The following is a 25,728-nucleotide window of genomic DNA, read 5'->3' as shown; positions in this document are numbered from 1 at the left end:
GTTTCTGCACTGCGGCTACAGCCCCTGGCCTCAGCCCGGAAGAAGGGGCAAATACAGTCCCATTTTCTTCCGCAGCATGCAATTCCTGAGGATTAGGGATCACTGCGTCCCTCTGTCCTCATACAGTATATGAGAATTATGTAGAGAAGGACAATAAATATATGGGGCTACAATTGCTGTTTGTAATAAGTGTGGTCGTAGATGTATGAAGCAGTGATAAGGGAGAAGTGATAAAGTGCCTGGTACTTTATCACTGGCCAATCAGCTCCTGACTGTCCTTTTTTAAACACAGCCTATAACTTAACAGTCAGCAGCTGATTGACCACAGATAAAGTACCAGGCACTTTATCACTTCTCCTACCTTATCACTGCTTCATACATTTTACTCCAAAATGTGCGAAAAGCTTTGTTCACAAAATGTTTTTGTTTTTTATTTATTACCAGATATTTATGCAGCACGTTACATATTTTGCAGCGCTGGGTTACTTCGGGGGGAAAAATCCCCCACAAAACCTGTTTGAAAGATTCTGGCCCGTATTAGAATTGTAGATATTTGTGTGAGAGTTGTAATCGTGTGGTGGTGGTGGGAGGGGGAGTCTTTTCCCTGTGCACACCAGACTTCCCGTCTAATGATGGACACAAATTATTGTTAAGATTCTGATATCTTGCCCTCCATCCCAGAGGGAATGTAATTACGATGTCAAATATATTTAAGGTTTGGAAAATGTTTGTGGCTGTTACGGCTGCTCATTGCTGTGTTATGCCGAGCCTTGCTGACGCTTTTTCCTGCCTAATGACCGTTAGTAAGTTACCTGCTTGTTTCTTGCAGACCCTTCCCCTCAGAGGACACCGCAGAGAACGACGACGATGTCTACAGGAGTCTGGAGGAGCTGGCGGAGTGAGTTTTAGAAATTACCTATCAATTTAAAATGGGATGGTTGTGGGCAGTGGGCGTACCCACAAAAACTCTGGCTGCCCCATTCTTGGACTGAACGCTACATGTGTAAGTGAGCCCAGAATCACCACCCAATATGTAAATAAACATAGTACCTGTTCTCCCCATAGGAGACCTAGAGGCCTATTTATCAACAAGCGATAAAACTGATCAACCATGATAAAGCTTGCTGCGTATGATAAATGGCGTTCCACCCAATCTTCTCCTGCCGTGGCCTTGTGTTTGAAAAATGACAGTTAGGGGCTGATTGGTGGGTATCTGGTGCGCGGGGAAGCAGTCCATAATCAGGGTGCAGATATACTGGTTTGATGAAGAGTGCGCAGCCAATGCATGTATCAGCAGCTGTGCACAATTGCACATTTGATTGTACGCGTCAAACTTTGCTGCGATGAACTCATTAAGCCAGCCGCGTCCGGAGCGTGACACGTACGGCTCTGCGTGTATTGGCAAATGCGATACTGTTCTGCTTTTGTTTGGAATAATGTTCATCCAGTGTGAGGAACAGTAAAGGGTTAACACAGGAAAATTGCGGAGCGTAAGAAATGATCCTGTTCTGCGTGATCTCGCTGGGGCGCAGAACGTGAGCTCTTGGCACAGCAGCCCTATCACATTCCCGATGGGAGTGCACAGAGGGGAGAGAACGTCACACTCCGCCTTTTGTTTCAGCGCTCCGATTGTTCTGCGCTCTATTTGTATTCCTAGTCATTGGGCCCCATGCACAGCATAGCCGGAATTCAATGTATTGTTTTACAGTGTGGCGTCCCACAGGAAACCAAATAATCTGCCGTCGTGAACGTCGCAGCAGTTAGATAAGCGTTTCCCTGGGCAACGTATTGTGTAGGTGCCCGCCACTACGCAGGTTGTAGCTAAAAATCCGGGCATGGAAATGCAGACTTGTCTTTAGTGTAAATGCAATTAGAAGACTGTACATTATTCTTCACTATGCCTATCGTCCTCCATAAGACCAGATAGTGGGAGTTGTAGTCCTAGGTACAGCTGGAACGGACAATCTAACGCTCTTGGCTTGGACGCGGACAGATGATTTTGGAAGGTGGAGTTCTGGGGGCGATGTTTGGGGCAGTCTGACAGGATTCCTGAAGCCATAAAAAAACGGAATTATAAAGCAGCCAAAATCTCCAGTTTCTGTGTTTATTTGCTTGGTGTGCGGTTCTGTGGGAGTCTGGCTGCGTGTGGCTTCAGGGAGGGGTCTTCACATCTAGCCTGAATACTTGGGGAGGTTTGGATGCTCAGCCAAAACCTTCTCCCGCCCCAGATATGTTCTGTGTATTCTCCAGTCAACCATGAAGGCCAGCGCTCCCCTCAGTCCTCCAAGTATCTTGGGAAGGAGGAATACGCTGTGGTGTGGGAGGGTGGTAAACAGACGCTACCAAGTCCTCATCTGGTTAATGTAGCTGCTCTCCTGTCCTGTACATCCAGCCTCTGCTGGGTAACGCATCCTCGCTGGCCCCTGTAATCCCACCATCTCCCAGGGCTCCCGTTAATTACTAGTGAAGTGATTTGGATCTGCAGCTTGCACTGGTGTGAGAATTATCTCCTACTGTAGTTCTGAACGAGCACCAATAGGGAGGGCCGTCTTCTTGCTGGCCTGGTCATTACTGAGAGGAAACTTTCTGCCTCTGTATGAAGTTGGATCTTGCATTCAGTCCATGTACCGTCCCATTTGATTGGGTCATTTTTCAGGAGCCCACCTGACCTCGTCCCTCCCACACTGCCGCGGTGACAGGCCTCCATTTTGGTAAACTGGCATCATCACTGCTCCGTCCCGCTGTGATTGTCCTTGCCTACTAATGGTTCTGTACCAGACCATTGAGCCGTTCAGGATTTTCCCCCTATAAAACGCATGGCCAGACTTCTCCAGCTGTTCAATGTTGTGAAACTACACATCCCAGCATGCCTTGCCATTGTTTTAGCATTCCCTAATAGCAGTAGTTTCACAACAGCTGGAGGGCCATAGCTTGCACTATAATAAATCACAGACCCCTGACCTTCTGCCTGTGGGTGGTTCCTTCCTTCATCCCGGTATAATGTGTAACCGATCTGGGACCATTATTATACGGTCTCTGTGAACAAAATGGAGGCTGGTCTGCGCCATTTACCTCACATTCCTGGTTATTGTGGGTAACTTACAGCAGAGCCTGGTCCAAATCTCCTGACGTTTGTGGCAAATCAGATTCTTCATCCAGAACTCAGACATTTATCCCAGACCTGTCTTTTATAACATGTTTTACCCTCTGGGCAACAAGGCCGCAGTTCCCTGACTTGTTGCCTGAGGGGGAATGTAGCAGACTGCTAACTGTGCCGCGGACGTGCGCTGAGATTCTGCCCGTGGAGGAAAGAGGCTTATTAACTCTTTTAGCATCTGTGGATGTACAGAGCTCTGCACGCCGGCCTTTCCTTCAGAAGAATGTCTTTTATTTGCCGTATGTACAACAGGCCAGATTCTGGGGCCCCCTGGAGCCAACAGTAACGTTTGGAAATGGATTTAGGAACAGGGCACACACACTATTATAGCTCAGTGTACCCAATCACAACTACCTCCTGGGTATGGGTCATTGAGTCAACTCAATTTAAGTCAACATGCATTGTGTCGACCACTAAAGGTCAACAGGCCTTAGGTCGACACAAGCATTGGGTAAACAATGGGAAAGTGGATTTGAGTTTGTTTAATTTTTTTTAATTGTCCCGAATGTCGACATCTAAGTGTACCAGGTCCCCTCACATGTAAAGTGTTTTGGCCACTATTTTATTTTCTCACCACGCCCTAGTGGATGGTAGGGCATGAAACCCCGCCTGTTGGCTCCAAAAAAATGTGAAAACTCATGTCAACCTTTCCACTGTCGTCCTAATGCTTGTGTCGACCTTCCGACCCAGTGACCCATTCTTAGGTGGTAGATGCACAGTAAACCTCCTCAGATTGGCCTGCATGTACAGACAACCGGGCTAGTCGCTAGCAATCCACATATTTGTTATTATTTGTCGACATGCTGTTGGCAACTGAAATATCTTACGGTGGACAGGAGAATGGCAACATGGCAGTAATGTCCTCAAAATCTTTTTAAGGGTATTAAATCTTTGAATAACATCACTACCATGTTGGCAACCAACGCTATCGGCATTTTGACTGTCAACTGCATATGTGTCGACTATTTCAATACCTTAGACAGGTTCACTGATACTGGTGAATTGGATGCACTGTTTTTAAAAAGTCTCTTCACAGATAAAACCATTCGTGTGGGCCCCAGGCCTGTGAAGGCCTCAGGTGAGCTGCAGTGACTTCACATAAGGCTGTCCCCATTCCTCCTGTGATTCTGCATGCTTGGCCACCGCATAGCTAGGCCCGGAATCCCCTGGGTAACAAGGTTGATGGATACTGTGGAACAGCCTCCCTTGCCTGGCTTTAGCGGGCCAGATGGCTGCCTGAAAAGAGCCACTTTCAATTAGAAACACAGTGAAGTCGACAGATGGAGAAGACGGCGATGGAGGGGGTGTGGGGGGGTAGAGATGACCACGTGGCACCAGCAGACTGCAATCTACCTAATTTATCTGACTGACATCTGAGGAGAAGATCCGAGGTGGAATGTTGTATTTTAGTCAGTCGGAGGTCTGTTTGTAGCAATGTCACATCAATATCCTGGGTTATTTGTCTATAGGGTTTAGGTGACGCTACGTGAGCCCACAATGTCTCCATCTCCAAGCAGACGGCGGTGTAACGATAATACTGCACACTGTGGGCATGTAGATGGGACCTTGTATGACCAGCTATCTGCACTTCGGATGTGACCAGAATAAACCAGCTAATTAACCATCATTATCAACATTTATCTGTATAGCGCCGCCTGGACCCAGGCAAAATCACTTTGCATGTAGGGTAAATTCTGTTTGCTTTTACATGTAGCCCAGAAATCCTTTGGAATTAGGGGCAGATTCAGTTAGGTTCAGTAGGCCCTGAATGGATGGGAGCTGCGAGCAGATATCTGCTGTGGCAACTGTGTGGAAAATGCATAGCGTGAGCTGCTGCCACTTCATTTACTCCTTAGAGTTATTGCTAAGACCTCACAACTCTTACATTCTCTACACCTTGTTACATACACCCCTCCTGCTGTGCAACACATTTTGCCCTGATGCAAATTGCTACTCCTAGTAACTGGATAGGCTGCACTCAGTGATGTCACTGGCTCCTGGTGACTGGATAGGCTGTACTGGCTCCTGGTGACTGGATAGGCTGCACGGTCAGTGGTCTTACTGGCTCCCAGTGACTGCATAGGCTGCACTTTCAATGATGTCACAGGTTCCTTGTGACTGGCCTATCCAGTCACAAGGAACCTGTGACATCATTGAAAGTGCTTTTTTGAATCACGGCGCCCTAGAGCATCAAACTATTTTCAAGACACCCCTAGGCCAAATGCTTCTTATCGAGAAATTCAGAAAAAAAAAAAATTAAATTAAGTGCAGTGTGTTTATATGTCACAGTTATCTGGTGAGGAGCAGGATTGGCAGACACAAGCACTGGTTTTGCCTGGTACATTGACCATAAAATAATATGAATTGAACCCAAGGTACCCCTGCAAGTGTCCTGAGGCACCCCAGGGTGCCTAGGCACACAGTTTGGGAACCACTGGGATAGGCTGCACTTTCAATGATGTCACTGGTGCTTAGTTGCTGGATAGGCTGCACTCTCAGTGATGTCACTGGCTCCTAGTGACTTGTAGGCTGCACTTTGAGTGATGTCACTGGCTCCTAGTGAATGGATAGGCCGCACTCTCAGTGATGTCAACCTTTTGTCAATGTCAGCCTAGTGCATATCTGCCTTTTGTCAATGTGGACCTATACATTGTGGATCTGTCATCCAGATCCCATAGAGGCATCCCACATTTTGCTTTGCTCAGCTGACCCACGGGAAGCTTCCTCCTTTTTCATTTTTGTTCACAAAGGCCGGGAATTGGTCTACTCAAGTTGCGCTGGTCAGACTATTGCGCAAATGACGAGGCGCCTCCACATTTTGTTTCTAATAACGATATTCTGCAATGTGTTTGGGTGATGATCACTTTCTTTCTTTTCTCCACCACTTTTGATCACCCGCACATGGCTGCAGCAGATAATCCAGATGCCGCATACAGAGAGCCTTTCCTCTGCAGCCCCTATAAAAGCAGAACACGGGAACACAGCATTTTATGAATCGGGAACAGAATGTGACTTGTCGCTGTACAGGGTGACCAGCGGAGGGGACTGCGGTGACCTTGCTCTTTGCGTTCCGCCGCCTGTGTGAAATCACTCTGACTGTTCCGTGCTGAAGAACTCTGAGCAGTAATGTTTTTATCATTTCACTCCACTTGTGAACGTAATGATCATTTTGCATGAGGAGCCCCGCGCACACGCCCGCGGCCGTTCTAGCACAAACCCGTCTGTCACCTGCGATTTTTCACCGGCTGCTTTGCTGTAACAGAAAGTGTTTAAGCTCGGGGGCGTTTCGGAGTTCTGCGCTGCGCGTGGCATTTTCTGCCTCCTTCTGTACATTGCTGCTTGGCAATGTTTTATAATTAGCTATTAACATAGGGTTTTACGTAACAAATCGCCGTCTAAGATGGCAGGTTGGGGGCTGTAATTACATTTAGGAGCAGTATTGGTAATAACTTGGGCAGAATACTCTATTATCGCCATCTGCCCTGTTGACGTGTATGTCGGCTTTCCAGAAATTCTGCTCATATAACCAAGTTATCCGGGTGGAAGATCAACGGCGTCTCGGATGACAGTCAGTAGGTTGACACCACACGGCCAAAATGCTTATGGTCGACACATGAAAAGGTTGACATGACATGAGTTTTTTTTTTAATATAAATCCTTTTCATAGATAACAAGTCCAGCTGTTGCCCAGAGCAACCCAATCCTATTGCAGCTATCATCCTAAAGAATGTACTAGACATCTCAAACCTCCCATCAAAATGATTATGCTAAAACCGGGACCCTCTGGCAAGGAGGTGTGCCCTCGGGTGGGGGTGTGGCCTCAACACATTTCCCCCGTTTATTTAATTTTTTTAAGGCGTGTCCAGCGGGGAAGTGGTTGAAAGGTCTAGGTAGTTGAAAGGTTGACGTTGACAAAAGATCGACCTAAGTCAAAAGTAGACACATTAAAAGGTTGACACAATCGCTTCCATTTTTTGGACTTTTTATATTTTACCATATGCATGTACTACAGTTGGAAATGGTAAAGTGTGCCGAGCGCATGCTAATTGGAGGTCCATGTTGACAGGTGTCGACATTGACTCAAAAAGTCAAAAAAACTCATGTTGACCTTTTAATAAACAAATAAAGGTGGCAGTGATTGTCAGCTCTTGAGACTGTATTGCAGAACTACCGAATAAGAGTTTATTGATAACGGTACCTTCTAGCTAACCACTGTGTTTGTACTGCTCTACTACACGTGTCAGCTGTTCATCCAAATCCTTGTCCCTCACCTGCCTGTGCAGAGCCACCTGTCCACGGCCACCAGGGGCTGAGGGCTGGTCCAGCGGTAGATGCCATGGGATGGACCTACCCCACCTCAGTTATTTAATTTGTAACTCTTACTGCTCCATCTCCAGAGTGCCTTTACATTTATCGAAGCGGCGGTGGGGAGGTGACGCCATTTGTGGGCGTCGTGCCTCTTTAACTGGCATCTGGAAGTCGGTCAGTGTCGCCCGGTGGGCCTGTGTGCGAGACGAGATTGGTATTGAGCGGTGAAATCCGCTACACTGTCTCCTCCGCTTCCTCCTGGTGTCAGATGTTCTTCCACTTCATTTGGTGCCAGCAGGGTTCACACTGCTGACAGATGCCATGTGCATGGGTTACATAAACAGCAGCTTGTGGCAGTGCCGCGTTTCTGGGCACAGTGGACAGAAGTACAGAGAGATATTTTCCTGGTGATAAAGTGTCTCCGAGGCTGGATCCACACACAGCTCTGAGCCACCCTCGCTGTTCGGGGGACCGTAAGAGACACACAGCCGTGGCGAGGGTGCATCTTTCTCTTACAGCATTTCCTGTGGCCCCAAATTAGTGTTGTGCTTGGAAGAGGAGGAATCCAACACTGTGACCTACTGCATCCATGTGGGTGGACTCAGGCTGGTCTGCAGGAATATTCTGCTAGGACGCTGGTGGGAACGTGGGAGTTATATTAATAATAAGCCATAGTGCTTTATTTTTCAGTTATGAGTAGAACGATACAACCATTTATGAAACACTTACCTCTCGGGTCCAATTCAAATAGAGGCAAGCCGGCTCTCCCCAAAAGTACATGCGTGAATATGCAGCACTTACAACTTGCTGGTGTCTGTACGCAGCCCCTGTGAGTTTGCTTCGAGATCCTGCATCTAACTGAACTGACCTATGTTGAATACAACGCGTTTCGTGACCACCTTTTTAATAAGCTTATTTACAACCGTTTTATACACCCGGTGAGTTTATACTATTTTTACTTTTCTGCAATGCAAACCACAGGCCGGTAAGCATAGGCCGAGTAGCATTGAGATTATGCTGCTGTAATGAGACAGGTTGGGGCATTTGGAAGATTGGTCCGGAATACATGAAATAATGGACCATATTCCGGTTGATTCGCAAGGCTGCGAGTTCGCAGCCTTGGGGGTCCACCAAACCCCGCCTTGCGAATGGTGGCTGGGCACCACGCATTCGCAAGACAAATTCACACGCAGGGCATGCATTCGCAGCCTGCTGGGATCTGCCCCCATCATTCGATGGTCGCCGACCATCGAATGATGGCGAAGGCTAATGCATATGTAAAGTTACATCAGAGCAACCGTACAGCGTGTTTGCTCGGGGGAAACTAGGTGGGGTGTGTAGTACAGGGGTCCGACCGTCGGGATCCCGACTGGCCGGACCCAGACAGCATGGTGAGCGCAACTAAGCCCCTATTCTATTCTCCCTCTATGGGGGTCGTGGACCCCCACGAGGGAAAATATCAGGTGGCCGTCGGGAACCCGGCTGACGGTGTTTTGACAGTCGGGATCCCGACGTCGGGTAAATGCCTGTCGGGATCCTGTCTGGCACCCAGTAGGTGGGTAGCTGACATCTGGTGCCCCGCCTGTCCGTCATGCCTCATTACCATGAGAACTCCCAGCATTCTCATGGGAACGCCCATGAAACGCTGGGCATTCCCATATGTTAATGGGGCAGCCCGCCGCCCCACACCCCTCTCAAAGTTGCATGCGCCCGGCGAACTGAGTGGCCGAACGCAACAATTGCATGTACATGCGCAATCAAACAACATCAGTCCCCGTGCGAATGAGCGGCTATTGCGAATTGACCTGAATAAGGTCCCATATCTGGAGTCTGATTCTCAGCCTTACGCAGGTCTAAATGTGGATTCATGTAGTTATAGCAACTGAACACGCGATGTAGCGAATGTGCACATGTATACATCTCTTCGAGCGGCTGCAGAACTACAAGTACCAGCATAGCCAGTGGTTGCCTTATGTGCTAGAGGTACAGAGCTCTCAGTAGTTTCTTTTTCAGGAACGGCATGTTTCCCATAGAGCGATATTAGAGGAATGTAAGCAATTTATCGTAGTATATACAAAGATCTACAAATGACAAACAAGCGTCGTGTCATTATGCAGATTTATATATGTTTATAGAGCGCACTGATGAAAACAGAGATGGCTTTACGAATACGTCCTTCCTGTACCGCAGAAGAAATGAAATGCATTGATAAAATTAAAAGTATATTTTTTTCTTCGCACGATGATAATAAAACAATCTTCTCCCGGTCAGAATAATTTGACCGCATTATGCTAAAAAGAAGGATAATTTAATAACCGAGCGCGGTAATCTCTGGCAGCTGCTCAGACGTTCGCTGTGATCTGATTAATGAAAGTTACAGTATTGGGCGCTGCGTTGACCAGGCGCCTTGTATATTGTAATGCGCTCCGCCCGTCCTGCCGTCTATCGCAGAAGCAGCGACTGATGCCGTCACTGTACATCTAAGCCGCTTGGAGCAGAGCAGACAGGATATTATTGCTCCCAATAAGATATGATGTAACATCCAGTGGCACCCAATATTTATTATTATGGTTATTTCCGGGTATTAAAACTCAGGTGTTTTAAATATGAAATAATCGTATCATGATTTGATGCTTTGACTTAATAAAAAGTTGTTAAATATATATTTTTTTAATTGTGTCCATTTGTGTCTCTATTTAGTGAACACGACCTGGGAGAAAATGACACCTACGATGTCCCATGTGAAGAAGACGACATTTACGAAGACATCATCAAGGTGGAAAATCAACAGCCGATGGTGAGCGGCACAAAACCTAAACTTGCGGCAGCACATATGTACGGGTGACAGGGCGCAAGGTGGCGGGGTCAGGTCTACAATGGATCTGGGGGAGGGTGATGTACTAAGCCTACAGCTGGCCACACAGTATAGGATGTGTACTCAACCTGACTCCTGCAGCGACGGTACCTGGAGGGGAAGCGGCATTGGCAAGTGCATCCACACTTGCCAATGAAGGGAGCGATGGCGGGGGTCATGCTGCTAACTGCGGGAAGGGCCGATGGTGAATGTCCACAACATAATTAGCACAAACTAGCTAATAGCCCGATAGGTCGGCTCGATCCATCGGATCGGACGACACATCGTCTTGTGCAGGCATGGCCAAACTGTGGTTCTCCAGCTTTTGTGAAACTACACATCCCAGCATGCCTTGCCATAGTTTAGCATTCCCTAGTAGCAAAACTGTAGCAAGGCATGATGGGACTTGTAGTTTCACTACAGCTGGAGGACCGTTGTTTGGCCGTGCCTGGTCTAGTGTCTACCCAGCTGTAAAGAGTACTAAAGAGGAGAGAGAGATAAAGTAGCAGGCAATCCGCTTCTATCTGCCATGTTACAGACTGTGGGCCAAATGCAGTCTCTGACATGGCAGGTAGGAGCTGATTGGCTGGTGGTTTATCACTCTCCATTTTATCACTTTTGAAGCTTAGTGCATCTGGCCCCCAGTGTGAAAAATGACTGTTTTTTTTTTTTTACTAAGATGGGAGTTCTATTAACCCCTTGAGTGATATTCCCCGCAGCGGGCTGTCCCGGAAAATTTCAGGGCATACCACAAATATGAAATAGGTGCGCGCCAGTGGTGTCCAGGTGTGCACCACTGGCACAGCACCTCTAGAGCCCCCCTCCCCAATCACACACACCCCCCCCCCCCCCAACCCTCCATCACCTGTGCTCCGGCGATCACACGCCAGAGCTCTTCTAACACCGCTACCCCCTGCCTGCCACCATACTTTTAGTAGCAGTGACGTCGGCCGCAGGCTCGTGGATGTTCGGGGCGGCTCGGGTGCCTGAGCGTTCCCGAGTCCCCCCCGAGCCGCCCCGAACATCGCAGAGCCTGCGGCCGACGTCACTGCTCAATGTGACAGGCCGGCGGCTAAGGCAACGGGGACACTAGCGGCGGCAGGGAAGCTCCGGAGCAGAGGTGAGGGCAGGGGGGGCTTCCCACTGTGGTTGGTTTTGCTGGGGCAGGACAAACCTGCCCTGGTAGGGTTGTCCTGCCCCAGCAAAACCTACCACTCAAGGGGTTAAAGATGGGGTGTTGCTATGGGCAACCAATCAGAAGCTACTTATTTATTTAGCACCTTCTAGAAAAGAATAGATTGAATCTGATTTGTTGCCTATGGCAACATCTCATCTTCAATAGAACAATTATCTCAATAAATAATCCCCTCAGGAGACTATTGGCTGATACTTTATCTTTCTCCGCTTTATCATTCACCAAGTTTAATACATCTGCCCCTTAATCTCCTTGGCTTACCTCGAGGTGTCCTTGCTTACTGGTTGCCCATGCGCCAAATGGCGAGAGATGCCCCGGGCAACTGAGTAATTCCGAGAGAAGTGGCAATTATTTTAAAGGGGCAATCGTTTACATGGCACGCCCAACCTGGTTTTTGCCACTTTAAAAATACGGCCATTCCCAGACAAATTCCCGCTCCTCCAGCTTCAGGCGTCCTGATACATTTACCCCTTTGAGTAAAAAAGTCTGTATCCAGGTGATAGATCGACTTTGAGAAAAGGTTGACCGTTAATAGGTCAACAGGTGCAAGACCGACATGTCCAGGATCCATTTGCCCAGTACAGGTGGGACCCCGCCACGTCCCCATTAATGTGCTAAACATAGTGTTTGCGTGTATGGCTCTGTGCCGTTCCCCTGCATCCACTGCTGTCCTTTCCCAGTTGCCCGGGGGAAACACTTACGCCTCAATGAAGTGGAAGCACAGAGGCTCGCTCTCTGGAACGCTGCCAGCTGACAAGTCGAGGATGGGCGGCAAAAGGGCAAATGTTAAAAGATGGAAGAACTGGAGATGCCGGCACAGTGCGAACGATCTGTCGTGCACTCATCAGAGGCCCTGCCCCGGGCTGCGCAGGACTTATCTCCTGCTCAGAGGTGCCACGTAAGGTGCCACTTTCCAGCTGTCGCCGGACTAGGTCTATATAGAATACGCAGCATACAGTTTCCCTGCATGCCAGGGATCATTGCAGAATATACTGTATATCCTGTAAATGCAACCATCCAGCTTAGTTATTAGGAAGCAATTAATAATGGTGGAAGTGGCTTAATAGCGCATAATGCCTCATTTGTCCTTCATGTCGCAGACACCGGGCGCATTGCAATATATAGACGCTGCATTTGCAAATGTCTCTAAACGTAATGTCTCCTTCTCCTCCCTCAATGCCTCAGATAAGGTACATGCAGGTAAGGAGAGATTCTGTGCTATGATCACTGTAATGGCCTGATTGAATGACCAAGGAAATGGCCGCGGACATGTTATGTGTGTATCGGGACCTGGATGGTGGCTTTTGAGGGGGAAACAACGTCCTGCGCTAGGTTGCGGCTGGTCTGAGAGGCGGTTCTTTTGGGGATATACATTATTTAGGAGATATCAAGGGGGGTCTTCCTCATAAACTTGACCGAGAGCTAATGCAGGCACCACCCACTATATTAGGGTGTGGTTAATGAGGTATCCAGCTCCCACAGACTGGGAACATTGGGTGGAGGAGCTGTACTAGTGTGTGCGTGTGTGTGTTGGGGGGGGGGGGGGGTTAATGGGGGCCAGCTATGGTGAATACATCATTTTTAATAAATAATCTGAAGTTCAGGTATAACCCCAAGCACCATAAACCCTTAAAAAAACATAATTTACCTCATGATTTAGCATTTGTTCCCCAACCTCCATGTTACATGGCGTATGTTGCTATCACTAATGGAGGCTGTGCGTTATATTTGCAGTTTGCGCCAATCCTAAAGATTTGTGTCTTAAATGCCTTTAAAGTGTCCTGCACCTTATTCATGGGGCTACATTTACGAAGTGGTTCTTTTCAGGTGCAATATTTTGCATTAAACATGAGGGCATTTGATATTTTTAGATCCTTTACAGTCCAAAATGGCCGAACAACCGATGGCAGCTTTGTAAATTTACCCCCCTTGTCTTTTTAGTGATAATATAACTCAAATGTTAAAATTAAGTCTTATTATGCAGCCTCATTGGCATGTGACACAGCGCCGTAATGACCTATATAAGGTGGCCTGCAAGCATAGGGGGAGATGGATCAAGCCGTAAAACGAGTGGTTGCCCGTAGTGTAATAAGTCATTCTCTGTAATCTCTTCATGTAATATTGGTACGAGCTGTAGTACACCCTATCACGCGCAGCTTTCCTGGTCTGATCTTTATCTTGTGTCATTGTGTCCGTCAGAAAATGGTGATGACAGAAGACGACAAAAGAAACTGCTGCCTGCTGGAGATTCGGGATACGGAGGACCGCTACTACAAGACGCTGGATGACATCCGCATAGTGAGTCTGAGGAGATACAGCCGGCCGCTTACATTGTTCATAAGTATCGGAGATGGTTCCCCCATGTGGTCTCTGGGTTAGTGGGAATCAGGAATATCCCAGTTGGCCACGTTATCACTTTTTAACGTTGTTTAAACCACTCCCACATCTGACCGCGGTACCGAGCCCAATCTTTCTAACCAGTCCGACATCTCCTGGCGCTGGCGGCACCTTGCTGCCTTATATATGGTGCTTCTACTGTCTCTCTTTCAGAACTACATGTTACCCCTAAAGCAGATCCTCACGCCTGCGGAGATGGCCGTAATCTTCATTAATCTAGAGGTAAGATGTCAAAGTGAATGCACGTGACAGTGTGTATAATTGTGTTACAGTCTATACATGTGACGGGGTGTGTATACTTGTATTAGTGTGTGTGTGTGTGTGTTACATGTGTCAGTGTGCACTAAGTGCGCTCTGCTTCTCTGTCCTCAGGAACTAATAAAGGTGCACTTCAACTTCCTGCGGACCATAGAGATGTCCATAATGTCGGGCGGAAGCACCATCGGACAGGTCTTCCTGGACTATAAAGAGAAGTAAGATATAGGAATCCCTGCCTCTCCATTCCTAAGCCTTATTTTTTTGTCAGACATTACGCCATATGGTTTGTATACTGTACAGTCTGCAGACAGGAGACACAGGCATATCACTAAAAGCCCAAGGATTCATATTCATAACATATTACATCTATCCTGCCCAAGAGTAGTCTGCAAACCGCATCCGCAGCACCTTCTCATTGTTTGTGGGTTCCTATACTGCCACCTGCTGGTAGACTGACATTACAGCATCCTCCTGAATCTCCATGAAATAATAATGACTGCATTACCTGATGGAAAACATGAGTGTGTAGAATATTCAGAGTGAACATAAATCCGCTTAAAGGATCACCCAGTTTTGCTGGGAATTGCTGAATATAAATAGTATATATCCATGAGCTGCCCTTGGGCCACCAATTGGACAGCCCTTCTTAAAACTGCTTTGTGTCATCACTCTCTCCAGAAATAGATGCAGTATGTAGGGAAGTGGTACTGAGTGATACTATACTAATACTATGCAGAGCAGAATTTGTATTGCTGGGTATGTGGATATTTTCAGCTTTACTCTGTAATATTACCTGTAAGACTGTAGCACAGTGGTATAGTATGATGTGCAGCATTCAATTAGACCTTACTCCTGGGGAACACAAAATGGAAAAAAGCAATACTGGTCATGGTATCAAAGCAACATATGGATTGAAAGGCTGCATTCTCAGTGATGTCACTGGGTCCTAATGACTGGATAGACTGCAATTTCAGTGATGTCACTGGTTCCTAGTGACTGGATAGGCTGCACTCTCAGTAATGCAGCTAGATAGGCTGCACTGAGTGATGTCACTGGTTCCAAGTGACTGGATAAGTTGTACTCTCAGTGATGTCACTGGCTCCTAGTGACTGGATAGGCTGCATTCTCAGTGATGTCACTGGTTCCTAGTGACTGGATAGGCTGTATTCTCAATGATGTCACCAGCTCCTAGTGACTGGATATATTGCACTCTCGGTGATGTTGCTGGATAGGCTGCTGTCACTGGTTCCATGTGACTGGATAGGCAGCATTCTCAGTGATGTCACTAGTTCCTGGATAGGCCGCACTCTGTGATGTCACTGGTTCCTAGTGACGGGATAGGCTGAACTCTCAGTGATGTCACTGGCTCCTAGTGACTGGATAGGCTGCACTTTCAGTGATGTCATTGGCTCCTAGTGACTGGATAGGCTGCACTCTCACCCCTTTGTTACATATTACAATTCCTACATGTATTGTCCACATGTAGACGTCTGTGCAGACGATGCGTTGTAATGATATTATAAAGCACGTATGACCATGTCTGTTACTATCTGATACGTGAACCATTTACCAATGTTCTTTTCACCTCAAATTTAAAATGTTTGTCGGTGAAGCTTTGGGCATGTGTGCAGGTCATAAACGGTCCAGCACAGGGGAAGATCGGTGCATCCTTCTGGGATATAGATGGGGGTCACGTCATGTACAGTATGTCAGTCACGGTGACTGTATGCTACCTCCGCTCATTATTCTGCATTCCCAGGATACAGAGAAATGTAAATGAGATACGGACTGACCCAGGGCTGACCCTTCAGGATTGATCTCTGCTGCTGTCAGCTCCGCATTGTTCTGCCTTCGGAGACTCGCCATGTTAATACACAAGTATTCTGCTAATAAGGACATCAGCTGACACATCGCCCATCGGCATCAGCCTGAAATAAGTCCACGCCGGAGAACTGGCTGATAACCTCTGTGAGAGAGATGTTGATTGGCTGTCAGCACACACAGCACTTGTACCTGCTGTGCGTATACAGAGGTGTCCGGGTCACTCAGGATTCGGCGCGCAAGGAGAACTCTGCCATGGCGAGGATTATCAATGTGTGTTATTGATTTCTAGGCAACCAATTGTCTTCTTCCTATGCAAATCTAGGACTGATCCCACAGAGTAACTGGGGCTGAGGTTCCAGAGATGTAAATCTAAGGCAGAACAGTCCGATAGCTGATTCTTCTCTACTGAATTGTGCGTGCTAGTCTATGGGAGCCACTATGGTGTATACAGTCTGATTCAGCTTTGTAAGCAAAGCACACAAATGGGAAACCCATGTTGCACTGCAGGTGGGGCAGATGTAATAGGTGCAGAGAGAGTTAGATATGGGTGGAGTGTGTTCAACTGAAATCTAAATAGCAGTATAAAAATAAAGCTGTCTAACCTTGGACTACATGCAAAAGCAGCCAGTATTTACCCTGCACAGAAATAATCGAAAAATATTTGCCCCCTTGCATAACATGTTTTTTTCCTCAGACACAGGGCGGGATGTATTAAGCAGAAAATGCGGTAAAAATCCGGCAGCACCGATACCGCCGGGCAGGGCATCGCCACCTTTGGGTGGCGATACCCTATAGAAGCCTATGGGCTTCTTTTCGCTGCCTCCGCCGGAACCCTGCCGCCTCGCCGAGCTCCCCCTCCCTCCAGCTTACCTTCCTGCAGGTCCTCCTGGACTCCGGAAGGTAAACCCATCCTCCCCCTAGCAACACAGCCGGACGTCCTTCCGGCTGCAGGGGGGAGGAGGCGCCGGGAACAGCCACGCTGAGCTGTCCCGGCGTGAAGGGAGCAGTAGGTGGCTGGGAGGTGATGGAGACACCCCGCACACCACAGTACAAGTATTGCGGGGGGGCCTCCGTCACGCACCGCGATACCAGCCGCATATGTTAGTACATATGCACTGGCATCGCGGCGGCGATGTATATTAATACATCCCGCCCACAAAATGACTTGCTTTTTGCTTTATTGAATCTGACCCTTTACGCCCTGACAGAATTGGTCAGCTGCTAATGATATCCTTACAATAGGAACATTATCTATAGATCCATTGGGTGTTTTAATACTCGTGGTTCATTCAGGATTCCATATTGCATACGATATGGTGTGACTATAAGAGTGAGTTTGAGCATTGATGCGATGCTGTACATTCTGTACCTGGTTGGCTTTCCTCATACCGCCATCTAGTGGTGGAGACTCAGGCACCAATTGCAGTTACCTCTGAGGTGTGTGACCCAGCGGACATAGGAGGATATTCTGATTGACATGCAGCACTGCGTGTCTTTTTTAGCCCGTCTGCAGTTCAAACAGACCCCCGCACCCTTCGCAGGGCGAATTCACCCACACGGCTGCGAATGGATGTTTTGCATAAACACCATTCGCAGCCTATGGGGCGACACCTACATCATTCGTTGGTCGCCAACCATCAAATTATGTGGTGTGCAAATGCAAATCTAAGACACTGGACGTCCTTCCCCTCCACAACCCAATACAAGGGAGCGATGGCCAATATCATCCTTCACCCCGCCCCGTTTTCCAGGTCACCCGACAGGTGCACTCATTATTCACTGACACATTTTAAAAGATCACAGGTGGAGCTAATTATGTCACATGTGATTCTGTGTGGAGACCTGGGGGTACTTGAGGACCGAGGTGGAGAGACACTGATTTACTCCATTCTGTTTACAACGGCACCTAAGATCGCCTATACATCAGGAAGCGGTTTCCTCGGTCCAACGGCACTGCCGGTAAACGTATCAGATCTCCCGATCTGCGGCCATCGGTGGTCGTACTCCGTCAGAGAATCGGGGTAAACATGTCAAAACCCCAGATATGTTGATCCTGACCATTTTCACTGATGGGGGGGCTTCACACAATTTATCTTTCTGCTCCTAAAGGCCCCCACACACTACAATGATTTTTTGTTTGATTGTCCATCCGATCGTCCGATAAATGTGGCTACTGTATAATACTGAGCAGATGTAGATGCTATGATGGTAACTAAGCTATAGAGCAGATGCAGCCCCCCCCCCTCTCTCCTCGCTCTGTGAGAATTACAGAACCGGGAGCTTGTTGAATAGTTAAATGATTACAGTACTGTGCAACCACCAGACTGCATTGTCCGCACTAATTTGTTTCTAATTATCTGCAATCTCCTCTGACAGTCTCGTAATTGACTTTTCTTTTCTTTCTCTCTCTTCTGCGTCTTGTGGAACATTAAATTATATTTTGTTATGTTACCGGCTGTAATAAACCCATTAATGGTGCTAACTATCCTGTTTATTTTAATGATTGTTTTAAATCTGAGTTGGGTATTTTTTTAGCAGACGTTCGGTTAAGTCTGCAGTAACACGGTGGGGAATGGCGGCAGAATATCTTAAAGGGACAGCGCGCTAAATCCCAGTGTCTAGGAAATTACCTTTTAGTGAGGGAATTAACCCTTTGAGTGCCAACATCTCAGTTTCTTTGTTCAAGCTTCAACTTATCATAATGCGGACGATTTGCACAATAGAGTACTTTGTTGCAGCCTATGACACAGCGCTACCTGCTGGCCCTCCAAGGTAGTTTCTCAAATCCTGCTCAGCCTTCAGCTGTTGCTGTATACCAAAAGAGATATTTTGAACCTGCTGCTTGGTAGTGATGATAGTGGCAAGTAGATGGGCAGCATTTATTTATTTTTGTCTGAGTGTATATCACATGGTAATTTTCCGCAAAAGGTATTTCCGCCCTTCATACTTTACACAAATTCTGATTGGAGCAAAACTTTTGTCAATTATTTGCATTGATAAGGTCTACACATGAAAAGATTGGGTATGGGTCATTGGGTCGACACAATTTAAGTCGACATACATTGGGTCAACACCCTTAAGTCGACATGGCTTAGGTCGACTAGACTATAGGTTGACAGGGTCTTTAGGTCGACATAACAAAGGTCAACATAATGGGGTTTTTTGTTTCTATGTCAACTCACGTTGGCACGACTAAGTGTACTGCGTCCCCTTGCTTTGCTCTCCACGCTCGGCACAGTATTTTATTCGGCCTCCACGTCATAATGGATGGTAGAATATGAAAAAAATTTAAAATTATGTCGACCTATAGTCCCTTTTATAAGTGTCGACTGAATGTAGGTCGACAAAATGACTGTAATCCAAAAGAGTGACATGAGTTTTTCATGGTTTTTTTTCTCCATGTACCTTCGCACTTGCACCCCCGATTAGTGTAGTGTTCGGCCCACTTTACTGTTCCTCTTCGTCCACGTGGATGGTGAAGCATGAAAAAGCACAAAACATTTTCACAAATTGTGAAAAACTGTCAACCTTCTCATGTGTCGACCATTTTCATGTCAACTTTTTGCTTGTTTCGACATTTTGCCATTGTCGACCTAGAGTGTGTCAACCTTTTGTCAATATCGACCTAGTACATGTCAACCTTTTTGCTTGTGTCGACCTATCGACTGTCTACATAGACATACATCTGTGAGCCTTTCAGATACCGAATGTTTTTCTTACCCGCATTTGCACTGCTGTCACCCATTTACGGCCATCAGGGTTCCCAGAGTGACGGCAAAGATGGGTAAGAAAAGATACGAGGTACACGGGCAGTTTGACACCATTTGTACATCTGTGCTTCTGAATCGGGCCAATTTTTTTATATTTATTCATTTTGTTGGTTATTTTAACATACATGAGGTTTTATTTATAATCTACTTCTTCTTAACCTAAGTAACCATACTGGTGGGCAGCGGAGAAGCATCGTCCTGTTATTGCTGGCTGGTATTTCTGGTTGGCAAGGCGTAGAGAAGTGAGGTGCGGTTATTAAATCAGGGTGTATTTCTTCCCAACGGCCAGCGCTGGCTCGTACATTTGTTTTATGTGGCTTGGGATGAGGACCAGTGGATGCAGCTGGTTTAGCGCGCCAACCATTCCTTGTGTTACATAATCGCTGGCACGGCATCACCCAGAACTTCTAATAGAACGTTTGCTAATGCTTAAAAGTGGCCGCAAATTGCAGCTTTGGCAGATCCTCTTGAAATGAAAGAATATTTATACAAGTACCGTCTTGTAACCGCGCCACAGTAACTTCACGTATCCAATGATTCCCCGTCGGTACCGCCCGGAACCTGCACTGATTCATTTCACGGGCTGGGAGCACGAAAATTTGACTTTTTGATTCTTCTCCCAGTTTCGTTCTCTTGTGGTTTGGAAATTGGAACATTTGGTTTGCTTTAAATCTTTCAGCAATCCTGACTTTATAGTAACGGTTTTCTGAGCCTGGCACTGCGCCGTGTTGGGCAGACTATCTCCGTATAGAACCGGGCGGAGGTGGCGCAACAATAGACTACGGCACAAATTAGATTTGGGCCTTCTAGGGATTTACAGCTTTTGGCAGAGGGGAGATATTACAGATATTACAGTACCCCTGAAGAGATACTTTCAGAGATCTGGTCAGTTTGTGTAACGTTGGAGGGCTCGTTAGGTTGTATTGAATATGTCATGCATTACACAACATTATCTAGATGTGGCGTTGGCAATATCAAGGCCACAAGAGGGAGTAAGGACACATTTCCAATGTCGTCTAGGGTGAAGTATTCCAAAATTAGGTCTCCAGTAAGGAGCGTGTCAGATTGGTGTTCATTCTAGCACCCACCATCTTTGAAAACCCATGCAGTTTTCCTGCCTGGGGTGTCGCTGTCTGCTGTGGTGGTTCTAGCACTGGTCTGATTTGCATATCAGTGCTGATATACAGACCACACTCTGCTAGAAGCACTACAGCAGACAGCGACACCCCAGGCAGCGAAGAGGAACTGCATGGGTTTTCAAAGATGGCGAGTGCTAGAATGAACACTAAGATTGTGGTTTACCCAACACCTACCCACAATTCACTGTCTTCTGCACCTGCAAGGAAATCGTATTAGACAGTGCTCACGCTTACCGTATGCTGCACCGGGATGTGGTGGTCTCTGAGCATGCAGAATAATCTAGGTCTACGGGCTCGTTCTCCTGAGAACCCATCCAGCGAGTCTCCCTCCTGTCAATGCACAATTTATGTTGCCAGTAAAAATATTTCAATGAACTTCTGTTACAACTTGTCATTAATTCTTTGCATTACTGACCGTCTGGTCTCTGTGTCCCTCCAGGCTGCTGATATACGGAGAGTACTGCAGTCACATTGAATATTCCCAGAAGACGCTGGACCAGCTGATCGCTACCAGGGATGACATTAGGATAAAAATTGAGGTGGGTGTCAGTAATGGGCCCGGTGTCAATACGCATAATTACCGCATATTGTATGTCCCTCTGTGGCAGCTCTGCTTTGTTTCCTTTCTGTTCGCGGCTGCCCATCCATATGTTTTACTGCTCGAGGATCATTCTCTGCATAAATATATGTACTTGTGAATCGCGTATAGGCAGCGGCATGTACTGGCGACAGACAGTCTGCAACTATATGCAAATAGGACTACAGGCTCCTCCTCTTGCAGCTGAATGTGCAAGGACTGAGACGCCCACTTTTAGCGCAGGTGCACGCTGTAATACAGATTAGTGTGTCCTTATACGCCGCAATCTGTTGCATCATCAAAACTTGTGCAAGTCCTATGGCTTTGCAGGTTCTCCATCTGATCTCGGCCTCCGAACGCTGCCACTTGCACTGGCGTGGCCGATATACGGAACACGTGAACATCGGCATTGCATGCATACCTGATTGAGGCCCACAGCTTAAAGTCTAGGTCCCACTCACCCCATTTTCCTCCTATGTCCCCGCCCACAGGAATGCTCAGTGAAGGTTCAAGACGGGAAGTTTAAGCTGCAAGATCTGATGGTGATTCCAATGCAGAGAGTCCTCAAGTATCATCTGTTGCTTAAAGTACGTAAGGAGCTTTATTATTTGTTCTTTGGGAAGGGGCAGGGCTGGACTGCACATCCATATTCTAAACATAATAAGAGTTCCTACCATGCTGAGACTTGTAGTGCCCCACAGAAAAAGGGGAAAACTCAGATGTTCGGGGGTTCTTACACTGAACCTTAGGAATATTAGGGACCCCCCAGATGAGATCACCTGGTCGGGGTAGATGGGCCCATAAATTATGCTACGTATCACAATTTTACTCTATGTCAAATGAAAGTGTTTTTTCTAATTATTATTGTAACTGATTAGCGGGGTCCTTAGTACATAGAGGTTGCATTATCTCCATTCACCCGACAGGTGTACTCATTACTCACTGACACATTTTAAAAGATCCACAGGTGGATCTAATTATTTCCTCTCCTCTGTGAGGAGACCTGCAAAACATGCACTGTGTGGGGTCCTGAGGACCGACTTTGAGAACCTGTTCTCTATGCAGACTGTGCCTCATTAGTCCCCCCTGCTACACACCTTAGCGCATCTTCTTAGATATCACTGCCCTAGTGCGTACTTGCATGTAGAGGCTATGACCGCATGCTGGGATGTGTAGTTCTACACCAAGTTTTCTGATTCAGGCGCACTTTCTGTACACACAGGAACTTCTCAGCCACACCGCGGACAGCCCAGAGAGGCATACGCTGAAGGAAGCACTGGAAGCCATGCAGGTACGAGCCTCGTGGTGGTGTCATCGCCACGGCGGCGATAGATTAATGTATCCTTTCCCTCTTGTATGTTATCAGATACATAGCATATATGAAACTTTTCTGCTGATAATTGCCAGTAGGGGGCGCTGCTGCATCAACATTTTATGTTCATGGCGGTTTTATGTTGGCTGTGCACATTGGTTCTCCTCATATGTTGTCTTAGACCAGGCATGGCCCAAACTATGGCCCTCCAGCTGTTGTGAAACTACACCTCCCAGCATGCCTTGCCACAGCTTTGCTATCAGGGAATGATAGAACTGTGGCAAGGCATGCTGGGATGTGTACTGGAGGACCGCAGTTTAGCCATGCCTGTCTTACACTCATAGATCTATGTTCAAATAATGTTCCTTTTAAAAGGGACGGTAAACCTGAAATGCAGGTAAAAGAAAGATATATATGTGTGTGTGTGTGTGTGTGTGTGTGTGTGTGTGTGTGTATGTATGTATGTATGTATGTGTATATATATATATATATATATATATATATATATATATATTTCTTGCACATTCCTTTCTACAGATTACAGGAAGTCCAGCGTGCAATGCATATTCCAGCCCTTGGAATAAGGACATCTTGTCTGAACCCCCCACCTATTTTATTTTACTTCTGCTGATCGGTTATTTTTGTGCATGGTTTATTTATTTAAATTCTCTTTATATTGCAGGATTTGGCTATGTATATTAATGAAGTGAAAAGGGATAAGGAAACATTAAAGAAAATCAGTGAGTTTCAGAATTCCATAGAACATTTGGTGAGTGTCTCGTTCCTCTGATACTGGAGTTATCTGTATTGTCCTTGAGGTCAGCTAAGCCGCAGCCAACCGCTGTTCTGGGAAATGGCACCATCGCAGACCGCCAATCATCTCTGTCACATGCCTTATGCTGCCCACTCACTCCCCAAATTTGGCATGGCCAAAAAAACAAATGTTTGTTGTGTAGGATGCCGGTGACCAGTTTTATCTGCCCTTATTTCCCGGAGAGACACAATGAAGGTTTAGGGGGGTATTCAATGTCAGGGGCACGGCTGTCGAGCTAGCGCGACAGCCGTGCCCCTGTCCCGTTCTCGGTGAGCTCGGCAGTCGGGATTCAATGTCCCGGCCGCTGAGCGGCGAGAAGGGGGCGTGGCCGCGAGTTGCGGCCGGGAAGTGACGAGCTGCAGCCGGCAGCTCGTCACTTCCCGGCTGTTCTCGGCAGAACGAGCCCGACAGCTAGAGATGTCGGGCTCGTTCTGACAGGAAACCCTGTTCAATGCTGTCGGGGAAGACAGCATTGAATAGGGCCCATCGAGCATCTCCCCCACGGGAGATGCTCGACGGCGATTGAATCTCCCCCTTAATCTGTTGGCATTGTGATTTAATTGCTCAAGAGAAGGCAAACACAAGACAGAAAGAGAAAAGAAAGAAACTTTGGCCCAATATGGGTCACTGTCACTTTAAGAAGCGCAGTCTTGTCGGTAGCAATGAATAGATAAATCAATCTGGTACCGACAAGACTGCGCTTCTTAAAGTGACAGTGACCCATATTGGGCCAAAGTTTCTTTCTTTTCTCTGGTTTTGTATAAGTCACGCCTGACTTGACCAGAAGCTATCCGCACGGCCTGTATTCTCAGGCGGCCGCACCAGAACCTCCTCCGGATCCCGCTCACCGATGCCTGGCAGCGGCGTCCCAGGTACAAGTGTCTTCTCCCTGCGCCCAGCAGCTGAGTGACACTTTCTCTATAAACTGCAACAAATACTGGTATCTACATTGTAGCAGATAGAGATACACTGTACACTGTAGCAGGTGGAGATTCTGCTGACTTTTTTGGTATAAACACAGTAGCCAGCATTAGACTTGTGCTACAGATTAGGATAGCAGCACTCTGGATCAATTGCGGACACTGGATAATCCTGCTTACATATATAAAAAAATATTTACCACCAAACCCAGGAGGCAATGAAATTCATGTAATACAGGCATTAACCCTTTACCTAATTACTCGGGGCCAAAATTCCAGTTATATAAGTACCTTGAATTATGAGCATCTTGTCCCTGTAAATTGAACTTCAACAAATACGGCTTCCCCCAATCCTCTCCCCTATTTCTACCTCCTCCCTTCCTACCTTTCTTTTTTCCGCTTTTCTCTTAATCTTGGTATTATCATTATAACACGACTATAGTAAATTTGCAATTAAGCATACAGCCGTGATCCATTGGTGGCTGTATGTATCAGGGATCCAGTCAGCTATAAATGCTCTAACCGCAGTTAACCAGGCTATTTGAATGTTGGGAATCAGTCCCTAAAAAATACCACCATGGAAGCTAAGCAGTAATGGGCCAGAATAGTATTCTTGTGGGAGACCCCTGAAGAACAACTGGTGTGGTATTAATATAGGGTAGTTTTATCCCTAAATAAATTGCACTGGACACGCCTACTGCATGAGCAATACAAGCTGTTAAATACCATAAGCACTGTTGCTGGGGCAACACATATCCCTACAGCTTATCTAAACCTATATTGTATAAGGGACCAAAACCATTAATGTTCGCCCATAATCACATTGTTCATATATCAATGATGATAAGGACGTAATGCGCTGAATGGAGAATAAGGTGTGAAAAGTTATAAGTGCCATCACACTACATTTTATTTATTACATTTTCCTTAAATAGGTGCCTTTTTCACCCTGTGTACATTTTCTCTATTTTTATAACTCTTGTCATTCTATATTAAAAGATCGAAATAAAAGTTAAGTTTTAAGTAATTTCATATATACAATAATAAGAGTGCGCCCACAAAGCCTCTTTCTGTCTTGTGTTTGCCTTCTCTTGGGCAAACGAAACCCCCACTCAATGTGAAATGTACCTCTGCTATCCAATGATAACCCACAAGCCTGGGTTAGTCTGGGGACACGTGGGAATTTTTGTGCTCTTATGTAGT

At 46.7% G+C, this 25,728-nt stretch overlaps 1 protein-coding gene across 7 annotated transcripts in view; it reads left to right on the top strand.

Moving 5' to 3' along the window:
- The window catches only part of VAV2 (vav guanine nucleotide exchange factor 2), a 160,641-nt gene that overhangs the window by 121,000 nt on the left and 13,913 nt on the right, over positions 1-25,728 (top strand). For 4 of the 7 annotated variants that reach the window (XM_083158574.1, XM_083158576.1, XM_083158578.1 and 1 more), the window contains exons 4-13: positions 830-898; positions 10,166-10,262; positions 12,700-12,714; positions 13,714-13,812; positions 14,065-14,133; positions 14,284-14,384; positions 21,342-21,441; positions 21,971-22,066; positions 22,702-22,770; positions 23,474-23,560. In XM_083158574.1, the coding sequence (XP_083014700.1) occupies positions 830-898; positions 10,166-10,262; positions 12,700-12,714; positions 13,714-13,812; positions 14,065-14,133; positions 14,284-14,384; positions 21,342-21,441; positions 21,971-22,066; positions 22,702-22,770; positions 23,474-23,560 (802 nt within the window). The remainder of the gene's footprint in view (positions 1-829; positions 899-10,165; positions 10,263-12,699; positions 12,715-13,713; positions 13,813-14,064; positions 14,134-14,283; positions 14,385-21,341; positions 21,442-21,970; positions 22,067-22,701; positions 22,771-23,473; positions 23,561-25,728) is intronic. The other 3 variants (XM_083158575.1, XM_083158577.1, XM_083158579.1) reach the window with 1 other exon arrangement.

The sequence above is a fragment of the Crinia signifera genome, chromosome 9 (genome assembly GCF_055691185.1).
Source record: "Crinia signifera chromosome 9, ASM5569118v1, whole genome shotgun sequence".
NCBI classification, from domain to species: Eukaryota; Metazoa; Chordata; class Amphibia; order Anura; family Myobatrachidae; genus Crinia; species Crinia signifera.
The sequence above is the reverse complement of the archived record's forward strand: the minus strand, read 5'-3'. Positions and strand labels throughout refer to the sequence as shown.